Source organism: Spironucleus salmonicida, chromosome 8 (genome assembly GCF_000497125.1).
Source record: "Spironucleus salmonicida strain ATCC 50377 chromosome 8, whole genome shotgun sequence".
In the NCBI taxonomy this organism is placed as follows: Eukaryota; Fornicata; order Diplomonadida; family Hexamitidae; genus Spironucleus; species Spironucleus salmonicida.
The window spans coordinates 273,115-290,070 of NC_090603.1; the positions used below are offsets into that span (position 1 = coordinate 273,115).

Genomic DNA, 16,956 nt, shown 5'->3' on the forward strand with positions numbered 1-16,956 from the left:
GTTGCATATTATGGTAGGCTGGTCATTCGTTAGGGTTTCCATTTCCTTAAAGTAATGGGGTGCGATACTTAGTCACTTCGAATCATACACTCATCTGACACGCATGGGTGGTTGTGGGGAGATCCCCATATACCTTAAATCAATGCGGGCTTCGCTGGAATTTTAGCCTTTATGCGACAGTAGAGAATTTTAAATCCGGAAACATTTGTATTTGATTCTGGTGATTTCATCATGGGAAACGGTCTGTCTGATGCTGATACTGATGTCCCGATAGGGCAGTTTGTTTATTAAATGTGGGATAAGGCACTAAAGGCTGATCACTATTACGATGCCATTACATTGGGAAATCATGACTTAATGTTAGAGGATTCTCTTAAATATTTACTATTCAAGTCTGATGTTGCTACTAGTTCTACTACTACCAATGAATGGTATAAAAACGAAGACAAGAATCCAGGGGAGCGGTGGAGAATTATTAAAAATGGTAATTTAACCACTTTAGTTGCCGGGTTTATGTACAACTTTAACTCATAAGACCCACTTGTGGTTAAAGACTTCAAAGCAGTCTTCGATTAGGATTAAAAATTCAAAACATTACTCTAAAACGAAAAACCAGATTTTATTACTATATTAATCCACGCAGGATATCATTAACATCCTGAAAATGCATATTTTATGTACTAAGGGATCCGATAATATACAGACTGTCCTGTTCTTGTGTTAGGTGGACATGAACATTAAACGGCATATGATTACAAGATAAGCACAGCTTTGATTAATGGGAGATTGAAATGGTATCATAGAGAAGTGAATACAAAATGGGAGGGAATATTCACAGATACTTATGATAAAAATTTTGTATATGCAGAGACTAAGAATTATTTTAGGGCTTTATCATTAATAGACATTTAATTTGAAAGTTAAAAGTCCCCTAATGGGTCAAAAATAATTAAATCAGTCAAGTTCACAGAATAAATAACAAATTTAGACGAATTAGCAAAACTTTCTAACAAATAGACCAAGACGTTCTTGAACCCATTTGAGCAATAGTTAAATTCCACTATATAAGCTGAAGTTAAACGACTTGATCTTCTCACAGTAATAGGAAAGGCTCCAATGAACTATATCATGTTGAATCCTAATTATTTGACTGATTAATCTTCGATTTGGAACTTGTGGTTTACGTAAATGGTCCCAATGATACTTTATCCGAGCGGAAAATTAACTAATAAAACCGTACATTTTTTAGGAACCTCATTTTTCCCTAGTGATATTGTTAAGGGCGATGTCTTAAAAAATGATTATTACTTAACAATACCTTATACTTAGGAATTTTTTGTTATTTACAGAGATGTTAAAGCTGCCGATTTGAAGCTTTGTTTTAGCCAGATGAATAAAAAAAGTGCGATAGAAGGATTCATGAAATATTTTGACCTTCCAGTAATTATTACTATTGAAGATTCAGAAATATTAGATGTAGTCTGTACTGACTATGATGGCACAAGATTAAATGCTAAATTTAAAGAACATAGTATGGAATACACACATGAATCTTTTGGTAGTCTCTCACCATTCGATATTTACAAATAATATGTGCTGCAATATTTTCAGTGATTGCTTTCTTAAAATATAATTTATTTATCTATTTAACTCTAAAATTTTAATAATTTAATCTAGTCTTCCCATAATAGGGCGCAGTATTAAATTAAATTATTAAAAATAATAATTATCAATGCATAAAATTGTGTTGCAGTTAAACAGTTTAATGAAAAATCATGCTTTAAGCCTTAGATATATGAGTACGCATAAATAATGAATTTAAACTTAAAAAATGTTATAAATAAATTTTCCTTATTAATAACTACAATATCACTTACTATCACTATATTACTAATATCACCATTTCAAACTAGCAATATTACAGAAACTAAAACCAGCTTGTATTTCAATATAACTATTTTGAAGAGTATTTGAGGTTACTTCAGATGTTTAACCACTTTCTATCTGATCACGTACTTTGGAATCGTCAACCTCAATGGTAACGTTCTGATAACGACTAAGATAGTAAGTTAATCTCTCTATTGAGATTCGTTTCGCTGGATCTTCAACTAAACATTACTCTATTATAGGACAGTTTTAAATATACTCTCGTAGCATTATTCCAACTGACCATACATCAATAGGAAATGAGACTTTCGCTCCATTTAACACTTCTGGAGCAATATAGCCAATTGTACCCGCAAACCTTGAAGAAACTTATCCTTCAATTACAAGTTCATTGCTTCCAAAATCACCTAACTATGCATGAAAATCTGAATGAATAAATACATTATCTGGCTTCACATCTCTATGCACGACACCCTTTAGTTTGAGATTATATAATGCTTTAGTTACATTGTAAAAGATTTTTAATATTTATTGTTGGTTTAACTACGGCTAAAAGAGTCGCAAAAATTTTCTCAAGTCTCCATAGTAAGCATGATCTTACATAAGTATGATATATGTAAATCCACAAATTATTACTTTTTAGACATTTTCAATTTTCACAACATAATTTGATGCTCCAAATGAAAAGAGGCACATAACTTCCGAGTAAGCGATATTCATTTACTTTTAGTTTTCAACCCTGATACCCTTAATTACAAAGTTTTAACCACCCTCGTTAGTGACTCTATAAATGGTTCCATAAGAACCTTGACCAATTAGAACATAATTACTAAGTCTTCTTCGCTTGAAATACTCGCCAATAGAGTTACTTATCGAATTTGGAAGAGATTTAAAGTACTTAAGCATTGGATTCATTTTTTATTAATTAATGCTAAAAAATTCTAAATACCCTATGCGCTCTTCAGGGTTAGTCTTAAATGCCATAGCTAAGGTTTCCACTATCAAGCGACTCTATATATTTAAAGATTACAAGAACTCTACTTATGTCATATTTTTGGACTTTTCTTCTAAGTGTAAATAATCTTCGGCAACCATTTTACAAAAAATACGGGCCAGAGTCCAAAAGTCAGCCTTTTCAGTAACTTAGCCAAGCCTCAATTCTGGTGGGTCCCATATTCCATAGTTCCTGTCATCAGATAGCACTTTTAAAATCCTAAAAATATTTATTTTAACTTTAACTTTAAACTTTTTGTTTACTTTTTTAATGACAAAATCATTAATTCCGTAACCACCAAAACATAATTTGTGTGTTGCAAATTGAAATGCTGCCTACGTACACTCTATAAAGATCTAAATAGCTTCTAATAGTACAAACATTTTATTTTTTTCTTTGTATTCGAGTAAAGTCTAGTTGAAAGGACTATGTGTGATTTAGATGCAATCTGCTTAAATTGTATAATGAAATTATACGACAGATGAAATAACTTACATTTTCTATAATACAGATTCTAATTTCTAAATATCAACAGAAGCTGGGATTTTAGCTGTTAATACAAATTTACTTTTACTCATTTATTTTAATTGTATTGTTAATACATTTTAATCAAATATAATAAGAATTAAGAAAAACAATAAATGCTATTTTATATAAATTAAATAGCTTAATAAAAATTTTAAAACGAAACTAATATGCTAAGTAGTCTCTAATATAATTAATTTATTATTTTCTAAAGCACATTTAATTATATGATTTGGTAATACGTTATCAGGTCAAGTATTTAACAGGTTTATAGAACATGTATACTTTATATTTTGGCTATAATATTCGCATGCGTAAAAATTTAAAAACGGGTTTGTATAAGATATTAGTCTTATATATCAATACTTTTAATATATAAAAATAGATATCAGATTGTTTAGTTAAGCGTATTATTTGCTCAATTTTGCAAGCGACTTATTCGTACTCATTATTCCTATCCTTACATTAGCGACAATGGATATTATTAGTTTCAGACCAGAAACTGTAAGAAACTAAGATTTAATGATTATTATTATATATTATAGATTAATCTCATATTTATTTATCGCGGCAATCATGAAACAGATTGGAAGGCGTTTAGACTCGAAAAATCCACGATTCGTACTCAATAACTTGCAAAGAAACAAACTAAACCAAAATTAAACATATGTTTGTACCACCTAGAGAATAACGTTTCTTCTACTTTCTCCGTGGAGCAGCAGGCTTCCACCGTCAATTTCTGGCACGAAAAAGCTCATTTTCAGGTATATTTACATATAAATTAGGAGAAGCACAGCTATTACAGAAATAATCAGCGTTTCTGACATTTAGACCCGCGGTGCAATTTCTAGTAGATCCAGCCTATCGCTTCTACTTACACTTTTTAGCATGTTTGTTTCCATGAAAAGCTCCACAATACCCTTATTGGAATTCGGCAACTAAGTCATTCTCATTTCATTTGATTTCCATTAATCTTTCTATTCCCCACTCCACTCATTTTCACTCCTCTTCCCTCCCTTCCATCCAAATTTTCAAAATACTATAATTATTATATATTATATAACATGTTACCACTCCACTTTTTCAAAATGGACCCTTTCCAGGCGAACGATCCGATCCAGCAAGTAGCAGCCCAGCCGGCCAACCATCATGCCTCCTGGACAACAGAGACCTTTGTGGACCGATTCAGCGCCTTCCTGACCAACTTTCGCGACCCCGACCTCGGTTACATTTACCAAATTCCACCCTACAATATCTCTCTAGAATACGTATAATAATACGATTACGAACTTTATGACGCGATTTCGCTCCACCCTTTCCGCTCCTTTTCCGCTGCTAATCAAATTGGCCCGGCAACTTTCCACTTCACGTCCGTCCACTCCGCATTTTCCCCTCAAAATCTATCAAATCTCAACGTCAATAAACTCATTTCCGTGCGCGGAATTGCAGTTTCCACTTCCACAATTCAGAGCAAAATCGCGACGGCGACCGGAATTTGCAGAAGTTGTGGAGCGGCAATTAAAGTGGAAATTCAAAATCAAATTGAATTTCCCGTAAGTTGCAAACCGGAATGTGGCAAAAATCCCTACATTTTGAACAGCCAATTGAGCGTCTACAAAGACGTCCAAAACCTCAAAATCGCAGCGGTTTCGAGCCTCGAAAAGACGCTTTCCTGCACGCTCGAAAACGCGATTTGCGACGAGCAAATTCTCGCCGGAAACGAGCTGATCCTGACCGGAATTTTGACCCCAAAATCGAACTTTTACGCCCTAAACTGCCTGGGCGTCACGAATTTCAACTTTTTGCACCACTCCGAAAATTTTACAGTTTCTGAAATTAATATATTTAAAAAGATATAATAACCAATATAATATATCGCTCCACATATTTCAGGTCACGAAAACATCAAACTCGCGATCTGCCTAATGCTGGTCCAGGGGACCACGAAATTCACCCCAGACGGCTCTCGCATGCGCGGCCAGATCCACGTTCTGCTGCTATCAGATCCGGGCGTCGGCAAGTCAGAATTGCTCAAAACGGCCTCAAAATTGAGCAAAATTTCAGTCCTGACGTCCGGACGCGGAACGACATCCGCAGGGCTCACGGCGGCCGTTATTCGCGACTCTTTAACAGGCGAATACAACCTCGAGGGCGGCGCGCTCGTCGTCGCGAATAACGGCATTTTGTGCCTCGACGAGTTCGACAAAGCGCGCGCAGAGGACGTCGTGGCGCTCCACGAGGCCATGGAACAGGGCACAATAAGCGTTTCCAAGGCCGGCGTGCAGACGATTTTGAGCACGAAAGTGAGCGTTTTCGCGGCCGCAAATCCCGTTTTCGGGCGCTACGATGAGCTCAAAAGCATAAGCGAGCAGATTGACCTCCCGGAGACGATTGCGAGCCGATTTGACCTTATTTTCCTTATGAAAGACCTTCCAGACGAAAAATTGGACTATGAGGTCGCTGGGATGATTTACGAGAAGAAATAGAGCGGAAAAGTCGAATTCGACGAGCAAATTTTGATGAGATTTTTTTAGTATTGTTAGAGTATATAAGTGATAATGTCAAAAGAAGCGGAGGTGTACTTGACCGATTTTTACGTGAATTTGAGGAAGCAGAATAACGTTTTACCGGTTACGGTGCGGTAGCTAGAGGGCCTGATTCGGCTCAGCGAGGCGATTACGAAGCTCGATCTGCGCACGTACGTGACCGTTTCGGACGCCGAAAAAGCGGTCGAATTGTACGTTTTCTCGTGCCAGAACATCCAGCAGAGCGAGCTGGGAAAGGAAATCAGCAAAAGCAGCGCCGGGGCCGTCAACTTCGCAATGGGAATTCTGCGCAGCAAAATGGCCCTCAAAATGGTCGTAAACGAGAAGGAGCTCGTTCGTGAATGCGCAATGATCGGCGGTTAGGAGGGCGCGTTAGTTTATGCGCTTGGGATGATGGTGCAGAACGGTGAGATCGAACGCGTGCGCGGGCGGCAGGTTATGCGGGTTAAGTGAGGAGAGATTTTGGGTATTATTGTGATTATTATATAATAGTTGGATTACAGTAGAAAGTAATAAATAATAATTGAAATTAAGAATGCATATTATGGATATTATATAATATAAAATAGCTAATTGTTTTGAATGGGGTTTCTGAGGAAATATACTATATTCACGTAGATGGACACACAGTCACTCAACACTGATACTGCTGTATCCGTATGTTTCTTTCGACCAGTTTAGCGTGCTTTTATGCCTGTATGCGCTTCGTCAGAAACACTGACAGCACGGTAAGCAAAATTAGCAAAATCAGGGCTGCCACTGCGCCCACAATGGCGAATATTGCGGTGCTTGATAGCAGAGAAGAGGGAGTTTCTGGGTTTTCTTGGTCCGCAATGCATACCCCGGCTATCATCACCAAGCCATCCTTGCACGCCCCACACTAGCTGAAAGGCGCGTAACCGGCCGCCCCGCATACACACTTATTTGCCACGCAGCGCCCCTGACCGTTGCACTCGGTGGTGCCGCGGAAACAGTTCGCGCTGACGCACTTTCCACTCACTTTCACGTACCCAGCCAGGCACTCCATGCAGCCAGAGTTGACGTCCAAGTTCGCATCCGTGGCACACAGATAGCAGTACCCTGCCGAGTTCCGTTTCGCGCAGACGCACATTTTGCTGGCACAGACACCCTGTGGTGCGCACTGGAACGGAGCATTGCCGGTGATACACTCTTCGTTGCTGCACTGTCCGGTTTCTGTGACCGTTGCACCAAAAAGGCACGAAAAGCAGCCGTTTTGAGGGTCGTTCAGACGCCAGGTCCCGCATGTCGCACAGGAGAATGCGTCATTGGCCAGAATGCATTTCCCCTTACCCATGCATTACGTTTTCCCGACTTTGCAGCGGTCAGGGAGACATCCTGTGTCGGTTTCACGTGTACCCGGGGGGCACTACGTAGTTTTTGGTGTGGGAAGCGTATCGTCGGTTGATTTGGTATTATTGGTGGACTGTGAGGGCATTTGTAGAAGGAAGATGAATAAGGGTTTGATATTAGGATAGAAGTAAAAATACGGTTTTAAGTTTTTGTACTGTCCTAAATTATGAAGATTAACATGAAAATCTGCGCATGATAAATTTTATTATAGTGAATAGTAATAAATATATGAAAAAATTAAAACATTTATTGTATATAAAATCTGAATTTAATAATAGTTTTAAGAATGAAAACTAAATGCGAGAGTGATGGAATGCAAATATTAAGTTGGTACTATGCTAAAAAACAACCAAAAATAGTTTATAAAACTAATAAATAGTTTGATAGATTGATTTGACTGCTGGCTAGTTAAATAAATATATTAGTCTCTAGATTTTGGTTTGAGATAAAACGAACACAAAGATTGATAAAATACTTGGAAATGATAGAATTTCAATGATTTACAATGAACTTTATCAGTTGACAGTTAAGCTTACTTTTAAATAAACTATACTGAAGTTTGAATATAAATTAGAACGCGAATAATAGAAAATAATGATAGTTTTGACAAATAATCTCTTTTATATATAAGTAAAATAATTATTAGATAAACTTTTCACTGAGTATTTTATTTGGGATTTCCTAGTAAAATCCAGTAGACTATTATAAATGTTGATAAATAGTTATACGCAGTATCGTAATTTTATATTAAGTTTAATTAGTAGTGGTAACTTAATCGGGCTCTTAAAAATTATACAGTATTTTATGATAGACCCTTCGTTATTTATGATTAAGTTATGATCATATAATATACATAATGCTGAATTATGTATAGTTTTAATACAATATCGTCCTATTTTCCTTATATAATATATAGGTTTTGAAAAGGTACCACTTTAAATGGAAACAATAGATCTAACATTCCTCGATGCAGCATTTAAGGGTATAACTACTACACCGTATATACTTATTGTAGCTAATTCGCCATAAAAAACGGAATTTCTTGAACATTTATTAAAAGCCTCATCCTAAGTCTTAGCTGCTGATGGAGCAGGTGATATAGTTAGCTAATTTTCTACTAATTTTAGACTTATTGGAGATTTTGATTCTGTATCACAAAATACTGCTGATATTTAAGGAGATACTTATAAAGATAATTCAGAATCAACTACTGATGTTGAGAAATGTATAACTCATGCAAAATAATTTTTCACTTGGTAAATAATTGTTTATAATGCATTTGGAGGGAGAATGGATCACACACTTTATAATGTGTTTTTAGCTGGAAAGAATCCAGGTGTGATCTTCCTTAATGATCAGAATGTTACACTGAGTATTCACGGTAATACAATAATCAAACCAAATGTTTAGGCTACCCATTTTGGATATTTTCCATTTAAAGATTGTCATGTAAAAACTAAAGGTTTAGTATGGGATATTGATGAATAGGTTTCATGGGATGGTTTAGTATCAGCATGTAATTTGAAAGATAATTCTAAGGGCGAATATATAGAATTTGAAACGCTAGGCAATTTGTTCATTATCATGAGCTGGTAGATTTGAGAATGAAAAGCATCAATGTTTCGTTATAAAATAATAATTATTATGAGACGGCCAAAAAATTATCTAAAGTAGTTAATTTGCTTACTTTACATTAAATTTAGTAATGATCATTATAATTCTCTCACTTAGTTATATATTTTTAATTTATAATGCAACAAAAATTCAATTTAAAATATGAACCTAGCAGAAATAAATAATAATAAAATCATTTTTATTTATGCGGACTTAATTATTATACTTTAATTTATATTTCTTAAATTCGTCATATAAATTTATAGTAAAGTAGATAACAATAAAAATTAAATATGCCTTTTTTGGAAAAGTATTCTCCATTGAAAAAGATCTGAAGTAGAATATTATGCTAGATCAATTTGAAAGTAGGTTTGTGTAAATCTTATAATTTACAATTATTATAAATTAATAGAAATATATATTTCTATAGCAATACTTCAAAAATTCTGATAATTAATATTTTAACTTCAGAAAGAGCGTTACTATTTTTATTTAAATTATCTATTTATAAAATCATCTATATTTATCTGGTATAATATGTTAAACGAATTTTTATAAATTTATTGACAATAGACATATTTCAGTAAGTTTATAAACGTATTTTGAAGATAATAGATTAGTTTGTTGCTCTTCAAGGATAACAGCAAATAATATCTACATATATTATAAAATATAGATAAATAACTATATTCTCTATTAATATAACTTATAAGCATTGAATTTTAGCTTTTTAAGTTGAAAATATGAAAGCATTTTATTCATTAAGTTTATAAGGATATTCACGACAACAATGATAACTATAATAGTATCAGACCAATTTGATGTTTATCTTAAATACATTAATAAATAGCATTTTTATAGATACCATTTACTTTATATTAAGTATAATAAATATAATAGATATTTTAATAATTTATCAATTTTGTATATATTTTATGATAATAAGTGTTACATAATATATAGTTTTAGATTTGATAGTTTTTATAAAGTTTTAAATGTCATATAATATATTATCCAATCTTGTTTTTAATTAATATTCTGATTTGTGATTTCATAATTATCTTTATTTATATATAGTATATATTTATCTATACTAAATTTACATTCCGCAATAATGTCAAATAAGATATTGATTATTTCGGATGATAACAGCAAGGCTGAACAATACATATCAACATTTACATCTACTCAGCTCTCATTTTCAACCACATTTACTTAAGAAGAAATATCTGGTGCAATTATAGTTTCTAGCGGCTCCCCATCTACTCTTAACTGCCTTTCATCTAGATACACCCAACTCATCAATAATGTTCGTAGATTCCCTATTGCTATAGTATCAATGAATAATGACAAAGCTCTTTCAGATAAGTCGTATGCTTATGTTGAAGTTTCTGAGATTATTCTTCCTGTCTCTGCTATAGTATCTGGAATCCATGCAAGACCATGCTAATAAGGATAAAGAGCTATTAAAGCTTTTAAAGATGGTTCATTCATATAATTTTTAGAATCTTATATTCAGAAAGGTTTTATGACTGTTGAACCTGAAAAAGTTTCTAACGCAGCAAGAATCGTCATTAAGCCTGTTTTTAAGAAGCATGGCAAATGGGGATGGCTTCCAAGAGAATGAAATATTTTCTTTAGTATATTAATATTCTATGATTTGCAATCACAGTAATCTTAAATGATGCAACATAGTGCGATAGTCTGATAAATATAGTTTTATTACTTAAATCTTCAATTATGTAACCAGTATAAACCGATATGAAATATAACAAATAGTAATTATTAAATAAAGTTTTGATTTTTATAAAGTAAATAACTGTTAAACCCTTTATATTGAATAGATATTTCATTAATACTATGACCATTGGTTATTTTAATTTAATTGGTTTTAAAGAATTGTAAGTGATATCATCTTTATGATTTTCTATTATTACTTTTTAAATTAAGCGAGCTAATAATATATACATATAAATAATAATAATTAATTTGAGGATTTATCCATAGTTTTTTCACATTACCAACTCATTATCTCATAAAAATAAATACTATTCTGTATTTAATAAGGTTAAATCTCTTTCCTATTTTACACTCCACTTCCGTTCTAATTTAATGTCCGACGACGAACAAATTGATTAACACGTGCTTCGTAAGTATGAGATCGTACACAAAGTCGGTAAGGGAGCATATGGTGTAGTTTGGAAAGCTGTATCTCGCAAAACAGGTGAAACTGTAGCCTTAAAGAAAATCTTTTAGGCCTTTTAAAATGACACAGACGCGCAGCGTACTTTCCGTGAAATCATGTTCCTCTAAGAAATGGCTCATGAGAACGTTATTCGTTTATTTAACGTGCTGAAAGCTGAAAATGATCGTGATATATATCTTGTTTTCGAATTTATGGAAACTGATCTTCATCAGGTTATTCGTGCCAATATATTAGAGGATATCCACAAGCAATACGTTTTATATTAATTGCTTAGGTCTATCAAGTACATTCATACTGGTGAACTTCTTCATAGAGATTTGAAGCCTTCAAACTGTCTTTTGAATTCGGAGTGTCTTTTGAAACTAGCAGATTTCGGTCTCGCACGTTCAATTCATTGCACTGAATAAATGGGTGCCAACCCTGTTTTGACTGATTATGTCGCAACTAGGTGGTATAGAGGACCAGAAATTTTGTTAGGTTCTACTCACTATACAAAAGGTGTTGATATGTGGGCCGTTGGATGTATTTTGGGAGAAATTTTAGGAGCTTAGCCCATGTTCCCAGGTTCATCTACAATGAATTAGTTAGATAAAATTATTGAAGTTACTGGAAGACCTTCATCTGAAGATATCGAATCAATTTAATCTCCGTTTGCTGCGACTATGCTTGACTCCCTTCCTCCTTCAAAACCTAAAAATTTAGCAGACTTATATCCCAAGGCATCGACTGAAGCTCTTGACTTGTTAAAGAAATTGCTACAATTTAATCCCAATAAGCGTTTAACTGCCGAGCAGGCCCTTGAACATCCTTATGTTAAATAATTCCATGATGTTAAAAACGAACCTTCTTGTGCAGGACCTTTAAAGATTATCGTTGATGATAATGAGAAGAGAAGTGTTTCTGAGTATAGAGATTTATTATACGCAGAAATTTTAAAGAGAAAGAGAGACGTTAGACAGAAAGGTGCGAAGAGTGTTGAAGAGTGAAACATGTTAATATTTAACCTTCATTGTTGATTTATAAGCTTTTCTGTCGAAATCAGGTTATTCTAGTAAGAAAAATCATAAAACAAAAGCCAGTGTATCAGACAAAACAATTAATTTTCGCACCAATTCTGATCTAACAGTGTATTGATTAGTAAATCATCGAAATAGCCTTCTTAATACCATGTCCTAGTAATTAAGACCCAACAACTTCATTACTCCACAACTATTTTCCCATAGTTACCACCAATATGCAGACAGAATTTACCTATACATAATCTCTCTGGTCCTATTTTCCCGCTCTAAAGATTTAATTATTATTCACTTAAAACAACATTTTTTCGTAAGCCAACTCCACATTGCAAGTAACCCTAATAATCTAATTCATTAAAATGCGAATATTCCCAGACTCACCATGTAGTGTTACAGATGGTAGCAAAGTCGTCAGTGCTCTCTCCGTCTCCGTCATTGACCCATGTTTTGTCAAGTTCTGCATCTAACCAGGTTATGCTAGCAGGCATGGAAATGCTGTTAACCAGCGAGCAGGGACTGGTTCTAACGGTCTGCTTATGGGTTGGCAACAGCTTTCGTAGTATCTTCTTCATTTAGTGGAGGTGATATTCCAGTTTTCTATGGTAATATATATTATTTTTCTGGCACAAAACTGCTCTAAAAATATGATATGATTGCAAATCTACCAGTATATATTTCACGCATTGGGCAATCTACAGTTTTCATATAATACTGTTTTATTACTATTACATATTCAGAACAATTAAAATTCCGTAGTATCAAATATTTGCTATTAATTACATTCCACTGTCCACTCCAAAATGTACAATTTCGTGCTTTCTTCCACCCCAGACGCAGACGTTTATTCTGACTCGTTTTCCGTATACCACATGAGCACTGGAGCGGTATTAGCGACCTCTGAGTCCCCGATTACAGCTCTTTGCGGAACTTCGAAAAACTTCATATTTGGCACTCAGTCGAAGCAGCTAGTCCGCAACGGCGTCCCAGAGCCCATTTTCAAGCAATTGGCGGTCTTTAACCTCACGCCAGAGCTCCCTTTCTGCTTGCGAAACGGCGATATCGTCTTAAACTAAAATATTATATACAATCGCTCCGTTTCGGTGACAGCGTGCAACGGCACGTCCTTTGGGGACCGCGACGGCATCGTTTTTACGCTCGAAAACGGCAAAATAACGCACTTCAGAAACCACGAAAATGCTGTTATTTCGCTATAAAAAGATGTTGTTATCACGACTCGTTCTGTGTTTTTGGGGGCCAAAAAGGTGTTTTCGGCCGCAAGAATCGACGGCGGCCTCGCTTTTAACGGCAAAATTTACGTTCTCGTGGGCGAAAAAATCGTTATTTTTAAGGAAGAAATTGAAATTGAAATTGATTTTCCGTGCCTTCCTCGAATCTCGAAAAGTGTGCCATAACTGCAAATTAAGAGCTTTTAAGGCGAAGTTTTAGTCTTCTCAAATGACGGAATTGTTTACGGGCTGGATGGGCAGGAGAGAATGAAATTAGCAGGAAAGGAGTGCACGGCAGAGTAGGCAAAAGCTGCGTGGGTGGTTACGGAGTTATATGCTAACGAATTGGGGGTATACGATGAGGGTGAGATTTGAAAATATTAGGGATTTTTGTTTATCATTTTTGTGAAAATGTTAATATTATATGAATATAGAAGTATATTATTTTTTTAAAGTATATTAAGATTAGAAACTAAAACTTCTATTATGGGTTAATATAAATAAGGAAGTATTTTAGGTGCTGGGAGTTTTTGAATTTAGGTAGTATATGTAGTTAAAAAATGTTTAGAATTATAGTAAAATTTTTAATTTGGGCGGTTATATTAAAATAAGGGAGTTTAATAGAAATTTCAGGCCAATGAGTTTTTAGCTATGTATACAAATCTTAAATTTTTATAGAAGTACAAAACAAAATAATAGGACTATATGATTATGGATTTAGATTGACAGTAAGAATGCTGATTTTACTTGGATTTATTCCTAAATCTCTTAACTGTTTGGAGGCATATAAATAATTTAACAAGCATTATAATAAGCTATTTGATAAATAAAAATAGGATATCTTTTGCGAAAATTATCTTGGGTTTTAAAGTATTAGAAGTGAGTGTCCAAGATGCATTATTACTGATATCTATGATCTAGATTTTAATACATTGCGTGGATTAACTCCATTATAATATGAGGTTTAATCTAAAACAACAACCTGTCAATAAACTTATTGCTATGCCCCAGATCCACTTCCACGTTTATCCGAAATTCCCAAGTCTATAGATCTGCGCGAGCTAGGATTAGTTACATTATCAAAAAACTAACTTTAATGTGGTTCATGTTGGGCATTTGGCACTATTGCCTTATTAGAAAATGCTGTATTAAGAGATTAAAAGAAAATCAATTAGTAAGAGTTTAAAAAGAATGCGGGTACACTAGATCTATCAGAGTAGTTTACTCTTTCTAATACTTTTGGCTTTAGTAATTACTGTGAAGGCGGTGACACTGTTACTGCCTTAAATTATTAAGTAGACAATAAAAATATATGGCCAACCATAGAGACAACTTAAAATTTTCCATATGACTAGGTGAAATACAAAGAGAAGCATTCTAAAAATGAAAGTTTTGACCCAAAGTTAGAAAAATCTCAATACTTATTACCATATAAACTTTACCAGAGAACTAATATGTAAAATTTAGTAGGAACGCCCTAAACTCCAGTTATAAATCTAATGAATGTGAACTAAGAGGTCGAAATAGAAAAGGTTTAAATGTATTTAGCTAGAGGAATTGCTGTAATAGGCTCGATATTCATAGACCCGAAAAGTAAAATGTCTTAAATTTTAGCTAGTTATACAGGAAAATATGTGATACAAGGCTATTCGTGTAATGGTACTGGTAATCACTAAATTTTAATTGTTGGGTATGGTAAATTTAAAGGTGTGGATGTTTGGATAGTAAAAAACTCATGGGGAGCATAATGGGGAAATCAAGGGCATATGTATATTGAACGTGGTAACAATTAACTTTGCATCGAAAAATATGCATACGCGATTATTCCTAAGTATTATGATGAAAATGAAGGTGTATTTACCAGTAGTTATATGACTCCTTATACGCTAAAGCGAGGTTCCTCTGGATTAGACGATGAAAATCAAAAGTCATGGCAATACTATGCACAGGCTGGAACAATTTCTATTCTAGTAATAGGAAGTATAATTGGTATCATAGTATCAATTATTATAATTAAACAAAAAATGAAAGCTAGAAAAAGTTTATATTCTGTGTAATAATTTATTAACTGACTTATTTTTCAATATATTATAATTTTAATCATAATTTACGGATACACTACTATAAGATATTTATAATATTAATGTTTCAATAGTAAGGTCTATTGGGAATATAATTTATAAAAGACATGTTACTTAATATTAAACTAAAGTATAGTGATATTTAATATCTACTATAAGTTCAGTTAGTAATTATTTGATAATATTTATGATTTTTGTTCATACAATGCTCAATATATATATAGTATTTTACTATGAACTTAACTTAATTAATAATTGTCATTTTTAAAAACTGATATTTATCCAACACTAATTAATATGCTAACAATTATAATTAATTTCTGCTTCAGCAATATGATAATACCTTACTTTCAAATAATATAAATAAAACTAAGCTTTAAGTATAATTAAATATCTGATCATACACATTCGATATAACTAAGGCTAGTGCTGAAAAATATTATAAAATAATGATCCTTAATAATTTTCAATAGTTGCTAAGAAAGGTAGATAGACTATAAATAGATATCATACTAAAATCTCATATATGTTTTTAACATAATCTATGAAAATAGCAGTATTCTTAATGACATTATTTGTTATGTAAAATTTTAATATAATATATAATTGATATTCTTTCCACTCCCTTAAATGGACCATCGCAGAGCATTTGATAAAATTTATGATTCCTTGTAATAACTTGAATAAAGAGCATTATTTAAACTTATATTTAAATAAAAAAATGAAGGTGCAACAGTATAATAATGTTAAGAATTACTAGGTCGTGCAGGAGTACGCCCAACTGAGACATCAATTTTTATCAAACAACTTCTATAGTTACGGCACATTTAAAAGAATAAATCTGTATTAACATGTTCATTTTTCAATCAGTAGTAATAATCCGATCCTTGGTGCACTGATGGTGCTATAAATGAAAATTATGCACAATAATTACAAAATTTAACTTTGAAGATTATCAATCAAGCATAGTCTCACCCAACATTAGAATATATTACTGCGTGTCTTAATTAGTCTGCAGCAGCTCGTGCTGAATTGACGTAAAAGTAAGCTTAAACAGTCTTAAATGTTCTAGTTTATGATGAAAAAGTTGTAGAAATTCAGACAGTAGGATATAAATTTTGGAGTGGTAAATCAAATTAAGGTAGTGGTAAACTTAATTGTGGTGCAGGAATTGGTACAGTACCTTGTGGATAATGTGAATTTGCGGGAGTTTGTGATGATAATTTTGCAAAAGGATGTGTGTATATGAAAGAATGGTGCTAAGGTGTATGAAAATATATTATAGCTGCTTATAATTTTAGTATGAATGAGATTTTTTTAGTAAACCGGAGGATATTTAGACAATGGAAAAATGCGCTTGTTATTATAAAGTAGCTGAATATTAGTAGGATGGTCTTATTTATGTTATATGTTAGCGTACAATAAATTATATCGTATATTTAGGCTTAATAAAATAACTTTAAAAATAAATAGTTATATTATGAAAAATA

General features: G+C 33.3%; 11 protein-coding genes across 11 annotated transcripts; 8 read left to right on the forward strand and 3 right to left on the reverse strand. All coding sequences in view use genetic code 6, as the record gives it.

The window, feature by feature from the left end:
- Positions 1–54: 54 nt before the first annotated feature.
- SS50377_27851 (Metallophosphatase family protein) lies at positions 55–1,614 on the forward strand (the record flags this gene model as incomplete). Its single annotated transcript, XM_067911630.1, has 1 exon — positions 55–1,614. One exon carries the CDS (start codon positions 55–57, stop codon positions 1,612–1,614), a length of 1,560 nt encoding a protein of 519 aa, XP_067760652.1.
- A 282-nt stretch (positions 1,615–1,896) lies between these two features.
- On the reverse strand, positions 1,897–3,459 carry SS50377_27852 (Kinase, ULK; the record flags this gene model as incomplete). Its single annotated transcript, XM_067911631.1, has 1 exon — positions 1,897–3,459. The coding sequence occupies one exon, from the start codon at positions 3,457–3,459 to the stop codon at positions 1,897–1,899; it is 1,563 nt and encodes a 520-aa protein (XP_067760653.1).
- A 1,011-nt stretch (positions 3,460–4,470) lies between these two features.
- Positions 4,471–6,405, forward strand: SS50377_27853 (DNA replication licensing factor MCM5; the record flags this gene model as incomplete). Its single annotated transcript, XM_067911632.1, has 1 exon — positions 4,471–6,405. The coding sequence occupies one exon, from the start codon at positions 4,471–4,473 to the stop codon at positions 6,403–6,405; it is 1,935 nt and encodes a 644-aa protein (XP_067760654.1).
- A 181-nt stretch (positions 6,406–6,586) lies between these two features.
- On the reverse strand, positions 6,587–7,408 carry SS50377_27854 (Tenascin-like protein; the record flags this gene model as incomplete). The annotated part of the gene is made up of 1 exon (XM_067911633.1): positions 6,587–7,408. The coding sequence occupies one exon, from the start codon at positions 7,406–7,408 to the stop codon at positions 6,587–6,589; it is 822 nt and encodes a 273-aa protein (XP_067760655.1).
- Positions 7,409–8,262: 854 nt separating this feature from the next.
- Positions 8,263–8,925, forward strand: SS50377_27855 (thiamine pyrophosphokinase; the record flags this gene model as incomplete). Its single annotated transcript, XM_067911634.1, has 1 exon — positions 8,263–8,925. One exon carries the CDS (start codon positions 8,263–8,265, stop codon positions 8,923–8,925), a length of 663 nt encoding a protein of 220 aa, XP_067760656.1.
- Positions 8,926–10,051: 1,126 nt separating this feature from the next.
- Positions 10,052–10,564, forward strand: SS50377_27856 (uncharacterized protein; the record flags this gene model as incomplete). Its single annotated transcript, XM_067911635.1, has 1 exon — positions 10,052–10,564. One exon carries the CDS (start codon positions 10,052–10,054, stop codon positions 10,562–10,564), a length of 513 nt encoding a protein of 170 aa, XP_067760657.1.
- Positions 10,565–11,049: 485 nt separating this feature from the next.
- On the forward strand, positions 11,050–12,129 carry SS50377_27857 (Mitogen-activated protein kinase; the record flags this gene model as incomplete). Its single annotated transcript, XM_067911636.1, has 1 exon — positions 11,050–12,129. The coding sequence occupies one exon, from the start codon at positions 11,050–11,052 to the stop codon at positions 12,127–12,129; it is 1,080 nt and encodes a 359-aa protein (XP_067760658.1).
- Positions 12,130–12,226: 97 nt separating this feature from the next.
- Positions 12,227–12,622, reverse strand: SS50377_27858 (uncharacterized protein; the record flags this gene model as incomplete). The annotated part of the gene is made up of 1 exon (XM_067911637.1): positions 12,227–12,622. The coding sequence occupies one exon, from the start codon at positions 12,620–12,622 to the stop codon at positions 12,227–12,229; it is 396 nt and encodes a 131-aa protein (XP_067760659.1).
- Positions 12,623–12,959: 337 nt separating this feature from the next.
- SS50377_27859 (uncharacterized protein) lies at positions 12,960–13,760 on the forward strand (the record flags this gene model as incomplete). Its single annotated transcript, XM_067911638.1, has 1 exon — positions 12,960–13,760. One exon carries the CDS (start codon positions 12,960–12,962, stop codon positions 13,758–13,760), a length of 801 nt encoding a protein of 266 aa, XP_067760660.1.
- A 359-nt stretch (positions 13,761–14,119) lies between these two features.
- On the forward strand, positions 14,120–15,457 carry SS50377_27860 (Cathepsin L; the record flags this gene model as incomplete). The annotated part of the gene is made up of 1 exon (XM_067911639.1): positions 14,120–15,457. The coding sequence occupies one exon, from the start codon at positions 14,120–14,122 to the stop codon at positions 15,455–15,457; it is 1,338 nt and encodes a 445-aa protein (XP_067760661.1).
- A 639-nt stretch (positions 15,458–16,096) lies between these two features.
- On the forward strand, positions 16,097–16,738 carry SS50377_27861 (RNA polymerase Rpc34 subunit; the record flags this gene model as incomplete). The annotated part of the gene is made up of 1 exon (XM_067911640.1): positions 16,097–16,738. One exon carries the CDS (start codon positions 16,097–16,099, stop codon positions 16,736–16,738), a length of 642 nt encoding a protein of 213 aa, XP_067760662.1.
- Between the last annotated feature and the right edge of the window lie 218 nt (positions 16,739–16,956).